The sequence below is a fragment of the Ambystoma mexicanum genome, chromosome 10 (genome assembly GCF_040938575.1).
Source record: "Ambystoma mexicanum isolate Mex_15411 chromosome 10, UKY_AmexF1_1, whole genome shotgun sequence".
In the NCBI taxonomy this organism is placed as follows: Eukaryota; Metazoa; Chordata; class Amphibia; order Caudata; family Ambystomatidae; genus Ambystoma; species Ambystoma mexicanum.
This window is the reverse complement of record NC_090932.1, coordinates 927,654,009-927,667,495: the sequence shown is the minus strand read 5'-3', so window position 1 is coordinate 927,667,495 and position 13,487 is coordinate 927,654,009. Positions and strand designations below refer to the sequence as shown.

At 43.1% G+C, this 13,487-nt stretch overlaps 1 protein-coding gene across 4 annotated transcripts in view; it reads right to left on the bottom strand.

Moving 5' to 3' along the window:
• The window catches only part of KCNMB3 (potassium calcium-activated channel subfamily M regulatory beta subunit 3), a 268,576-nt gene that overhangs the window by 198,609 nt on the left and 56,480 nt on the right, over positions 1-13,487 (bottom strand). Inside the window, exon 1 of one of the 4 annotated variants that reach the window (XM_069618691.1) lies at positions 11,593-12,058. The exons of the other annotated variants lie outside the window; for them this stretch is intronic. Within the exon in view, the coding sequence (XP_069474792.1) occupies positions 11,593-11,699 (107 nt within the window). The 5' untranslated portion in view covers positions 11,700-12,058. Of the gene's footprint in view, positions 1-11,592; positions 12,059-13,487 lie in introns of those variants that run through there. 4 annotated transcript variants of the gene reach the window in all.

Sequence of the window (13,487 nt, the reverse complement as noted above, 5' to 3'; positions counted from 1 at the left end):
TGGAACCAGGTGTCAAATTTAGCAAGTGTGCAATTGTAGCCAGTGAACATTGCGAGAAAGAAGTTGTACTGCATTCTTCAACCTGGAGGGAAGGTTCCTAAGCATGCTCAGTGTGAACATTGTGAGGGAGAAGGAAAACGCATTGTGCATCCTAGAACTCAGAATGATGGTTCTGGAGAGCCTAACAGAGAATCTGGAATGAAGGCTGCCAAATGTGCAATGGTAAACAGTGAACCTTGTCAGAGAGAAAGGAAATCTGTGCTCCATCCTGCAACCTGGAGTTAAGGTTCCCAAGACAGCCAGAGTAATCAGAGAACCTTGTGAGGTGAGAGGGACAAAGTGTGCTGCATTCTGTAACTTGGAGCGAAGGTTACCAAGGGTGCAACAGTGACAGAATCTCATGTGAAGCACCCCACCCACAGTAAACTGGAAAAATTCTGAGGATCGAGGGAACAGACACGTTGCATCCTGGGATCAAGGTTCCCAAGAATGCAACAGTAATGGGATGTAGAGCAAGGATTCCCCAAGAATACAATAGTAGCCATTGAACATTGGGAGAAAGAGAAATCAGTACTACATCCAGGAACTGCAAGGAAGGCTCGAAATCTTACAACCGTGATAACTAAACTGTGAGAAATAGTCAAAGCATCCGGTATATAATACTGGGGTACGAGTGTCCGTGCTAGCCTCCGGCAGTAAAAAACACGTTGAATATTTTGGACCAATGTTTTAGTGTACTAGGAAAAATGTCTTTTTTTACAATGTTGCTAGATTTGAGTATTCTATATTCCTAGTCAGATCTGCTTCAATTAATATATAATAGTTTAGGTAGCAGAAAATAGTTTACCTGAACCAATGTTTTGTCAAATAATACAAAGAACAGGAAACAATGCTGGGCTTTCAACAGTATCTTACCAATATATTGTCATGTAACAGCAAACAATGTTATGATTGGACTAATATCTTGCTGCAATCATTAGGAAGGAAGGATTGGCTACAAATACTTAACTAATAATGATGGAAATCGGGTTAGATGCAATATGCCTAAATCATAAAAGGACAATGAAATAGCAAGCATCAAATTACTTAAATGTATATAGATGAGAATAAGAATCTGGGAATGGATAATGTTAATTTCACAACCAGATATGAAAGAATCATGCGTATGGTTAGCGAGTATGAAAAAGACGGATATCCTATGTAATACTAGCTGTACATGTACATATTTTGATACCAAGATCAAAGGGAAAAAAGGCACTTAGATTTGATATCAAACCCTTTGTAAATAATGTTGGAACTAGTGCACAAAGAATGGGCAGTATGCATCTTAAACTTAAACAAAGGTAGGTCGTGCTCAAGATTTTTTGTTAATGGGGGGGAACGTCTTATAGCCGAGCAGGGATACTGTAAAAATAAGAAAACTGAATGCCGACACAGAATTGAGTTTTAAAACAATGTTATGTGTATCAGTTTATGTGATTTGCTAAAAATGGAACTTTTGAAGTCTTTCCACAGAATAAGAAAACTATCCATTCTATGAAGTATTGCATACAAAATAAGAAAAAGATTTACAACACATTGGACATGATAGTGTTGGAAATGGATCTATAAGACAGAGGAGTGGTTTGGCAATTCCGTGGTGTGACATGAGGGTTTTTTGTACCCAAGTAATCTTAATAGTCACTATATAAACTATCCACTTGGTGGCTTAGTTCTGTATCAACAAATGTTTTCCTACAACGAGAGACACTTTATGCGACGTAACGTCACTTCCCGCATCCATCTCCACGCTTCCTAAGAATAGCCTAACTGAGTCCCATCTCTTTGTCCATGCGGGTTCACAGAATCTTACGGCCCCTTTAATTGCAGTGGCCGGAAGCCCCGCGATTTAACAAGTCTGCTAAGCAGCCCGGAAACAGTGAAAGGGAAAGCTCCCGCGACCGAGCGTATGCATCCAAGACACTGGTGAGTAACAGGAAAGGGAGCCATGGGGGAAAGGTGTGTACACGAGTACCGGCGGCACAATCTCTCTGTCTCACATTAACAACGGGATAGATCACGGGATAGATCACGCTCCTGTAGGCGACGTCCACCCCTCCCAGGCTTATTTATTTACATACATCCTACACACCGGCAAGCCCCAGCTGGGGCGTAGGTCACTTGGGAGGTAGCAGAATATGGGCACCTCCTAGGTGAATTACGGCAGTTTCACTCATCTATGGGCTAAGCCCGCTTAGGGACATAAGGTACCACACCCGGGGTATTTTCAAAAGATTACACGCCTAATTTTTAAGCACAAGAAATATGGGTGGATCATTAACTAAAAATAGCCTTTTGCCAGTGAACTCACTGCATGCCCGCAACGGGATATAAAGAACACCCCCACCACTGCGGAACACATCTAAAAATAATTAAGAATAGGCGGTGTAGCCACACGCCAGCTAACTAGTTACAGCTCCGGTCTTTCCCATAGGTTTTGGATCTGATGGGGAGTGACCCACGTTTGAGGACCTAGGACACGATTTGCCTAAGGTTTACATAAGGTAGGGGTGGCACTCACCTTATACATTGCAATAAGATCACCCAGTCAAATGCATTGAGGCCCGAGGTGTAATACATATTCAATATATACCCATCATGCACATTTTCAGAACAACAGAATTTTTCCAGCATTTGAAAGCTGATGCATGCTAGTCCCCGCTAACAGTCTACTCAACAAGGTGAGCAGACACACACTTTTCTTTTGAGCTATGTGGCTTGACATGTTAGTTATTTTTCCCACCCTTCTGATTTAATTTTATTGTTATCTTGTTTTAGAGATTTTGCCAACATAGCTACAAGAATATTAGCCTTTGATCATCCATCATCTGTCCTGAAGTAGGCCTTTACACCAACACTTGAAGAACCCACTACAGGAGGTGGTTTATTTTACACCAGATAGGCCGAAACGCATCGATACATAATCCTGTCACATCACATTGACGAAAATGCCATCATTCCTCTAAATAGAGAACTGTTCACACAGACAGCAGTCTGTTATCCACTGCTGGACTAATATTACAAATGGCTATTTCAAGTATTGTATATATCTGAAACCAAAAAACTGTTTGGCAGAAAACACTAAAGTAATTTTGTCGAAATGTATGTTTGTTAATATGGTTTGAATTAAACAGAGAAAAGATAAATAAATGTTACACAACCCAGGATTTAGAAAAATATATGTATGTCCACATAGTTTCTTGAACAAGTTACATGAGAAATGAGAATCAAAAGAAAGTGTATAGTAAGAAACGAAGCGGGAGACGGGGTAGTTCGTGCTTCATTCATCTTAAACTTGTCATAAACAAGTTGAAAAAACACATATCACTCATGAGTTCGCAAACATATTAAGCACAAACTTGATAATAAGTGGCTTAAATTGGCAGTTTGTGCAAATAATGGGAATACTGTGAGTCTCTTGAAAGTAATAAGGGATGCCAATAGCACCAATACCCTTCCTGGTGGGGCCTCCAATGAAGAATGTGAGGCATACATTGGCAGTAACACAGGAAAATCTGCCGGACATACCCTTTATTTCATGAACAGTGACCCTAAATGGGGAGGTTTGTCCACGAGTCTTGAAATAAGGAGTATTATAGTTCACGAGCCGCAGGACCCGACAGCAAATGCAATGCCCTCGTAAGATCCAATCCTGAACAGTGGGCTTGAACACTTTTTGACTCAATTACATGCATTTGTAAGACTAATTGCATCCCAAGTTCATGGTTGGACAGTAATATTGTGGCAATTTACAAAAAGGGCAGTACAAGCTCCCCGGTCAACTACTGTATTTTAGCAATGCTCGGCATACCATCTAAGATATTTGCAAATGTTTTGCTGAAGGAGCTCACTGACTAGATAAATGACAAGAACATATTACCTCCCAATCAAACTTGGTTTAGAAAGGGCTTCTCTCCTGGTTATAATCTAAGAACTAACATCTTTGGTCGAACACTCCTAGTATGTGCGACAGCAGACGGTATACATGGCAGTCATCGATTTTAGTGCAGCCTTCAACACTATATTGAGGAATCATTTATGGTACAAATATGATGCACTTGGCATATCCAAGGGGCTGCTGATGACAATTAAGTTACACGAGAGTAACAGTGAGATTGGATGGCGAGGGGCCACTATCCAACTGGTATCGTACATGCCGGGGTGTAAAACGGGGATGCATTCTTGCCCCCACCCTCTTTAATTTGTACCCAACAGATCTTCAGCAGGCCCTTGATGTAGTTGGTGCCTATGCGGTTAAGTGCAGTGGGATCTGTGTATCCTGGTTTGGTAAACTGACGACATTGTAATTGTGGATTATACCCCGCAGGGCATACAACAAAAAAGGAATGTCTTGAGAACATATGCCACTCTAAATGTCCTGAAAATCAACATTGACAAAACTAAAATGATGGTATTTAAGCAGCATAATAAATAAGAAACATAAGAATTGTTGTACTATTGATGGGGACCCGTTGAGGTATTGTCTATGTACAAATATCTCTGGCTGGTCATTGATGATCATTTAATGTGGCTGGCACACTGAGATTATGTAGAGACCAAGGTTAATCAGCATGTGGGTGCTCTCAGCAAGTTTACTGGTAGCAATGGAGGTTGCTGGTACCAATGGAGGTTGTTTTATTACATCCATACTGACGGTCTATCAGGCCAAAATCAGATCACTACTGTTGAGGCATGAGGGACTAAATACATTCAGAAAATAAAATAAAAATTGGAAGGTAAAATTCTGAAGAGGCTGTTGAGATTCCTGAAGATGGCGGTTTAGGAACATATATATATTGCTAGAATTTGGTACATCTAGTGTAGAAATGATGATTAGCATAAAATGCCTATAGCTTCTTGGAAAACTGAGAACTGGAACCTGATGCAATTATCCATAAGATATATATGTATTTTTTAAATAGAGAAATGCCTTTGCGTAATAGCCGTTTTAAAATGATGTTGGACAGCTGTTACAGAATAACTCTGGCCTTATCCAAACTGTATTCGACAGGTATACCTTCCAGATAAAGAAGACCTTAAAGGCTGTTGATGGAGATGCACATAGATAGGGGAAGCCAGCAACCCAAACATTTTTAATGCAGGAATTGTGAGGCAGTATATGCTGATTAAGTTCAATTGCGTTGCATCATATGAAATAATGAGAACCTGGATGGACATGAACGCACATGCAGGTTATGGAGGAATAACATTTTAGAAACGTGGAGGCATTTATTTGCGAGAGTAAAGTCTGTTAGAAGACAATATTTGATTAAATATAGAAATTATGTTTTAGCTTTTCTAATCAGGAACTGGGTGACTTTATGAGTGGTGATGATTTTAACATGTTTTATGATGTCAAATATTAGGATTATGTATTGGAAATGTTGAATATTCTTGTGTGATAAGACTGTTTTTTATTGATGTATTGGGTAATATATATCTGTGTATGAAGTCAATATTTTACTATATGTACAGTAAAGAAAAAAGTACTTAAGACTAAGTGCTGATCTTATTTCATCATCAAACATTGATGGTTAACTCACAATGAGAGCATCAAATATACTGTGAATGTGCACAATAATATCCTCATAGAGATATGGTAAAGTGGTAATATCCATCAAGATACGTGCATAGAGATCAGAGAAAAATAATGGACAATTTAAACGTCTAGTCCAAAAGAATTGGCCCACAGGCCTATAAAATAATTATAACATCATTAATTGTGCTTTATCACTGTCTCGTGGATGTAGTCAATACTTCTTTCAGTAGATTATACCTTTTCCTTGGAACACGTTGCCTTAAGTATGCAAGGCATCTTATCCTATGGATTGAAATCAGGCCAGAGCCTAGCCCTGCTAAAGTAGCCCACACTCGACCCATCACCCATCTTCGCTTCATTGGCAAGATCATTAAGAAGACTGTCACACTCCAACTGCACAAAAAGATCATCCAACAAAACCTACCTCAAGAATAACCATCTGGCTTTTGAGCAAGATGCAGCACCAAGACTGCCATTATCCATGTCATCAAAAATGCACTCTTCATCATGGATAAGAGAACGGAATGTCTCCAGGGCCTGGTGGACCTCTCTGCCACATTCAACCACAAAGCAGTTGTCAACAACCTATCCTCAGTCCTTCGAAGGTTTGACTCTAATCTTGACAACATCTCTTCCAGATAGGTCCTTGATGATCCCAACAATTCCCAGTCACCTATGGAGTCCCACATGGGTGATCCTCTCCCCCGTCATCTTCAACCTCTATATGGAGCCACCGGGGGCATTTTTGGCCAAATTAGTATCAAAATCCACTCGGATGTTGATGGCACAGGCTATACTTGAAAGTCAACTTCGTTGATGACATTCACCAATTGAAACACTGCCTCTCCACCATTAATGCCTAGTTGTCAACTGCTTACCTGAAACTCAACTCTGCCAAAACAGAGTTCTTCCTCCCTGGGAGCCTCACTAAAGGCACCCAAGTTCAAAGCTGGCTGATGCAGATGGATCTCAACAGCTTCTCTCACTACCTCGCTTCTAGTGCCAAGTCCCTCAGCTTCACAATTGATTGTGACCACTCATTCAAAGCATGCAGCCCCAAGAAGACACAAACAGTAAGGTAACATCTCTCACTCCGAATGAAACCCCTCATAAACACCTCAAATTTCAAATCTGTCTTTCAGGCCCTGCTGCTCTGCCACCTGAACTGGTGGCAACACCTTCCTAGCAGGTGTCCCAACCACTACTCTACCCACTTCCACATTTGTCTGTATGCCTCATTGCAGGACTGAAGAAATTCAACCACATTTCCATCACTCTCAAAGAACTACTACACTACTTACCCGTCCAAGCTCCATCACCTTCAAGACAGCTTGCATCACCTACAAAGCTCTAATGTCCAACATGTCATCATAACTACCTGAAAAGATCACCCTCTCAGGAGTTCAACGCATCACCACTAGCCAAGATATCACCAGACTGGAATTCAAAAAGGTGCAAGAAGGAAAGCACTAGAAAGCAAGCATTCACCTGCAATGCATCACATTGTCCCCCACCTTCTTGCAATTCATCAACGATCAAATGACCCTGCTCTTGAAAGAACACTTCAACAAATGAGGACCATAGACCGAAAATGCGATACTCAAACCCAACCCTGCTCCTTTGTTGCACAGTTCCCTGTTGCTTTCTAGCTGGGTTTGCATTATGTAAATCACCCACATTAATTGCAATGTTACAGGGATTCTGTTAAAAACAAATAACTAGTACTAGCAAAATGTACCCGTACTCCGCATGAGTTCTGTAGACGGACACAATTGCAGTAATCAATTGTTGAAAATCAATGATCCTGTAGGTTGCGGTCCTGAATCGCTTATTGCTTGATGTGCTTTGCACTCTGAAGTAAACTGCACTGAGAACGGCATGTGTGGCTGGCTGACATACCCCAGAGCAGATGTGAAGGGGAGGTGACAGTTGTGCTGCCGCATACTGGGACCTTCTGGGCACTCGCCCCACCTGTCGCATCACTCTGGCATGGTGCAGTGCATTGCAACTATCCAAGGAACAGTGCATCCTAGGACCATGAAACGTGGTTTGCTTAAAATGAGTTTTGTCCGGCCCTTCTATGAACACATTAATTTTTGGGCAATTTCAAGCAACCATCTCATGTGCGAAGGGGCTGAAATCCAGGGAACGGGCTGGGGTGTCCAAATGCCATGTAGCCAGTAATATTCAGGGTGTCCTAACAGGTAACATGCAAAATGTGGTGCAGACTGGTGGAACGGTGAGGAATTGTATAAGGAACCAACAGATTTTCTGCCTTATATATAGAGAGAAGATAGATATTTGTGATGATTCACCCCTGAGCCAGTTAGGTGGTCGATATATTTATTAATGTACTAATATAAAGTTATCAAGAATTGCCCTTTGCCATATTACATTATGTTCCGAAGGAGGTGGCCGTTTCTACGAAAGTGCAAGCATGGCCAGTCCCTTCGCTGTAATTTACTATATTTGTTTAGAATGGCACCAAGAGGACTGTATCCTATCCTTTCCGAAAGGGAAAAGAAGTCAAATGTGGGGGAATTCAGTGTCCCCATACCATATTTTACAGATGTCTGTCTAACTCTGGTCATCAGTTTAATTTGAAATTGCCTTACCCCACCTAAATCTTCAAAGGTTAAATCTCCTTCATGGCATGATGGCTAAGTAGCAACACTTGACAATACAGGCCTTGTAGATGCATGCTAGGGGAGCATTCCTGAAGCCCTACTGGCGCTAGGGGAGTATTCCTAAAGTCCTTCTGGCAGTAAGCCTTTAGTAAGCCATCCCAGTGGTTTGTAGACCCCCAACTCGTAGTATCAGTGTGTACTACCTCAGGACCTTGGTAGAGTGGCAGAGCAGTCAGGATTATCTTAAGAGGAATATGCAGCTGTAGTTAAGTACACTGAATCTAGGTAGACATGCACAGCAAAGAAGCGCTTAGAAAAGTAAATGTTTATTTTAGTACACCAGAATCACTTTTATACTAGAACACTTAGGAATACACTTCAAAGGGCACTTTCACTTTTGAGTTTATTCGTGGTTATGTTTGTAGCAACGTCAGAAAAGGAAAAGGCAATGTCATTGTATTGTCGGTTATTGCTCACTCATGCAGTTTTCAGCGGTTTATACTGTAATGCATTTACTCTGCAAACACATAGTAAAATCACTTAAAGGGAGGAAAATGCTTAGTGTAACATGAGCTTGGTTCAAGGTTCTAGAGAGGGTTTCTTTGCATAGTAAAACCTTTAAGTCCCAAAACACAACCTTAGCTAAAGGCAGTTCGGAGAGGGCTTGAAGTCTTGACAAGCAGCAAATTATGAAGAGTTCCTGTGGATTTCTTCCACTCTCTAGTGTTGTAGAAGCAGCAAATTAACAACTAACAAGGGAGACCTTAAAACTGACTCGAGGAAGGCACTCAAACAGCGGCTTGGGTCGGAGGTAAGAGGGGGTTGCCCTGGACACCTTAACATGCACTCCAATGCTCTGGAGCGACTTCTTGGAATCATATAAGCAATACCTTTTCCCTCACAGTACCTTAGGTTACAAGAAAATGTTTGTGCTGGATGCTCCGCAATGTTGCAGCTCTGGACCTGAACTCCAGATTCCTTGGTCAAATGACTGAAGACAGGACAATGGACGAGATCTCTTAGCAGCAGTCTCCAAGGAGGACCTGTAGCACAACGGTCAGCAACTTCTTGGCTGGCTCACTCTGCAGTTTTGGCACCTTTTCTGCAGCACCAACAAAGGACAAGGATCGCCCAGTCAATCTTCTTCACTTCCTGTAGTCTGGACGAGTTGGAATCGGATTTCTGGAGTGTCCTTATGGGTTCAGCAAAGATTTGGCCTTTCCACAAGGTACTCAAAATGGGCAGCAAGTCCCAGGTTTTGGGGTACCGCAGCTCTGGAAACTCGTAGTACCTTGGGAGATGGATAGTTTCAAAGTTTGTCTTGGGACTGGTTGCTCCCACCAGCTAAAATGGAAGGAGCCATCCTCTTCGGAGCTCCTGTATCGCACAGAAAACTGGGCCAGGACAGCAGTGGTTGCTCATGGCGTTGCAAAGGGTTTATAGGCATCTCTGGTCTTCGGTTTCTCCAGCTTTCTGCGGTCGACTTGCTTTTCACAAGCCTCACCTTTTATACAGTGCCAGCACACACTCCTCTGCAATCTCTCTCAGCATTTTACAGAAAGGGGCGTTTGGCTGTCCAATCAGGACAGCCAGACCCCCTTTGCAAGCTAGAACTATTCAGGCACTCTGGCAGACAAAGGACAGAGGGGTGGAAAACTCCTCCCCTACTTCCTGTCTGCCCAGATACTCTGGAGCCTAGGCAGGGATACCCAAGGGTTCCCGCCAAATGCAAAACACACACCCACAGCCCCGCCCCCTCCCAGAACAGTAGAAGAAGGGCTAAGAAAGACCAACCACTCTAGTAATGGCAAAAACAGAAGGAAGTCCCCCCGAGTTGGTAGTTGGGTGCCCTTATTGTGTACAACCGAGGCTATGGACATAGCCTCCAGTACCAAAGAAGTACACAATAGTTGGTAGAACACGTCCACTCCCACCAGTTGTAACTAGGTGATTGCCTATGTGACTAAAGAGCCATAGGAGTAGAGAGAAGGGGGATACTAGGTATCCTTTTGGCACTCCACTGAAAGTGATGTGTGCCAATCACTCAGTCTATACAGTTTTGGAAGAGATACTAAGAATCTCTCTATCCCCAAGATCTGTAGTTACTTGGGGATATTAAAAAATAATCTTAAAGGGGGACCCTGGAGGATCCCCAGCAACACTGCCCATAAGGAGCTGTGTGCTATATTAGAAGAATACAGATGTCTTAAAGAGCTATGGAGTAGACAGCCTCCATAGTACAGATAGAAAACAAAGTAGGGTTCCAAAAGACAGAGCCCAAAAGAATGAATGAGAAGAAAAAGGTTCCACTCATTTAGGATTTAAAGAAAAAGGTCCAGAAGTCCAGCAAAAAGTGCTGGGGGTCTCAGAAGAAGAGGGGATGAAGCATACAAATGATAAATCTCCCTAAGAATGCACACTCACGAACGCAATAAGTTAAACAGCAAGTTCCAGCATGCAAATTATGCTGGAACTTGCTCCTACCTGTACTCGAAAACTTTGTATGCTATTATCTTCACTGTTTCTGCCCGGTACTTGCTCTGTAACCACCGTTACCGCTGCACTCTGTAAGAAAGCGCCCAGATGCCTTTGGGCTTGGCGCGCTATATAAGCTTCAAAATAAAATAAAATAAATAAAGTGTTGTTGGTTAAAAAGCTCAGACTGGCTACTGGAGGCCGCGCTGACATGATGCCAGTTGGCAATTATGCGGCACGGGGCCTCCCACCGTTTGCTGCCAAGTCCAAAATGCTGCGACAGGCCAACATGCAAGTGGCATAGTAATTAGGGTAACCAGGTCACTATGTTTACATGGCACCACTTCAAATGATTTTGGGGATGCGTAGTCTTGTTATAACTTCAGTTAAGCAAACTGAATGCAAGCACTAGTTATTAGTCATTTAAAAATGGAAAGCGCAGGAGCACCTACATTGATGTCCTAGTAAAACTGGATCATGTGGTCGCCCCAAAAGTCACTTCTCTGCCAGGCAACAGTGACTAAGATAACCTGCTAGCGGGTAGGGCGGTAGACTGCGGGAGTCTGTTATGGCAGACCCCAGGGTTAGGGAGTTCGGATCGGACGGCGAGGGAGGTTCAATGCCAGAGGTGGAAGAGTTTGTGAGGGGGGAGGCAGATTAAATATGTGCACTGTATCTCCCCAAGAAACATGTGAACTGCAATGGAAAGTTGTGTGCTTCAAATGCGCTCGCGCTCGTGGGCAGCAATGCTATGACCAAAAGAAATCAAAGTACACATCACCAGATGCCAAACAGAAGCAGCCTCCCCCGAACAATAAAACATGATAGCGTTTAGCAGGCTTAAAGTGACAGAGCAGCAAGGAACACAACACAGTCGCAAGTGATAGCGTGACCTTTACCAGATGACCTCACCTCATGTGTCGTCTTCTACTCCCATGGAGGGTGATCTGGATGGGCACACTGAAGGACTGCCGGTGGCCTACGGGTTGCAGGAGCATCTCTCTTCTGGGCTTGCCCATGCAGCCGTGGGGGCCGGGAGTAACCAGCCGTCGCTTTCCCTGAAGGGACCACCGATGACGGAAGTCCCAGGCGCACCCATCAGACCATCCTCACTGCGAGGAGCGCGGAGAAAGCCCATCCACGCTGCACGCACCTGTCTCCGCTGCCGGGCTGCCTGCACTTCCGAGCTGCGTGTAAACACGGGGATTCCGGGGCGTGCCGAGGTGCAAAGGGACAGCTCGCCTCAAAAAATATTCGGAAAGAGATAATCTCTGTTGGTTAGGGCTGAGGCCTCCAATTACTGGCCCTCTAATGAAAAGCTCCGTTTGTGTCACCTGTGTGTTTCTGCTCCAGCAATTGACACGTTTCTATAGTAACCCAATCTCTTGTGGAAAGTTACGTTTTCTCTAAAGGCTGTTCTCTAATCTGTGGAGGATGTGCACTGCCTATTTTCCCCGGTTCGTGCTTACGGCTATAATTTCTGACGAAAACTGAGCTCGTTGTTTCGCCACAGGTTTCCGAAACTTTCTACCATATGCAACAACAGAACAACACGTGCTTTGTGCGTTTAATATCATATACTTTAATTAGAAATAAAAGCTTGATCCCGCCCATCCGATCCAATTCTTGCTGGTGTCTATCTGTCTCTATTGCAGAAAAGAACATTTTCATAGGAAAAGTATTTCACCTGAGTAGTGATTGTATAGTTGGCCAAGATTCATTTTACCTAGTTGGGATCTCCGATTCGTCTCTATTATACTAATATTGTGGCTTTCTCCAGAAAGTATGTATAGATTCGTCAGTCTGTGGTGGAACAGAAGCAATTACTACAATTGTCCGGGTATGGTTGCAAAGATAGGATGAGCTTTGACCAGACATTCCTTATCATGAGAAATTGTCATAGATATTGGAAGAAATAATATGGGTACTACTATGTCTGGTGAATGTAAAACTTACGGCGTGGCCTACAACCCGTGGCTCTACATATGTTTTGAACTACAACTCCCATGATCCCCTTCACTGGACCACGTTGTCTTTTGGGGGCTGGCGGGCCAATCTCTCACGCCCGGGCCCTGGATATTAAAGTGGCACAGAGACAGGTGTGCTAGTTTCGGGCTCCACTTATCCACTAAATGCATGCCGAACTTGACATTGAGAACAGACACTGTAGAGTCTCTCCCTAAGGAAACATGAAACACAGTAGCGCAAATAATAAGCTATTCTCCTGTTATGAATAAATAATCCTGTGCTCAAGAAACCCTAACATTTAGTATGTATTGACTGGGGTTTACACACCAGTGGCGTAACACACCATTGAGCTGAATGAGCTTGTAACATTGAAGCTGCACTAGAATAGTCTCAGAAAGTGTAAAGAAGTTAGATGCCCCCATGCAAATAAGTGTGCCCCTCCCCCGCCATCTCTGAAGTTAGCGCCCCTCCCAACTTTTGAAGTGTAAGGCCCGCCCCTGAAATGTAGGTTTGGCCTTTGTGGAGCTGCGCAGAATATAATTCTTCAAAGACTGACATTTTACACCAGGAAGCAAGCAACACCGTAATCAATAGGTGATTTCACAGTAACACTTCGTAAAATAGTGATTCAATTTGATTTTGGGGCTACCACTGTCAACAGTATTAAGGACATGCTGATTATTAACTATAGAAATCACAAGATCCTGGAAAAGATGCTAACTGCAAAGAACCCACTACATGGGGAGGCACTGGCCATAGCAAGAACAGCTGAGGAACAGCAGTCAGGTGCAGGCATGATGATGACAAAAGCTATGCTAAACTCTGATTTTGCAGATAAG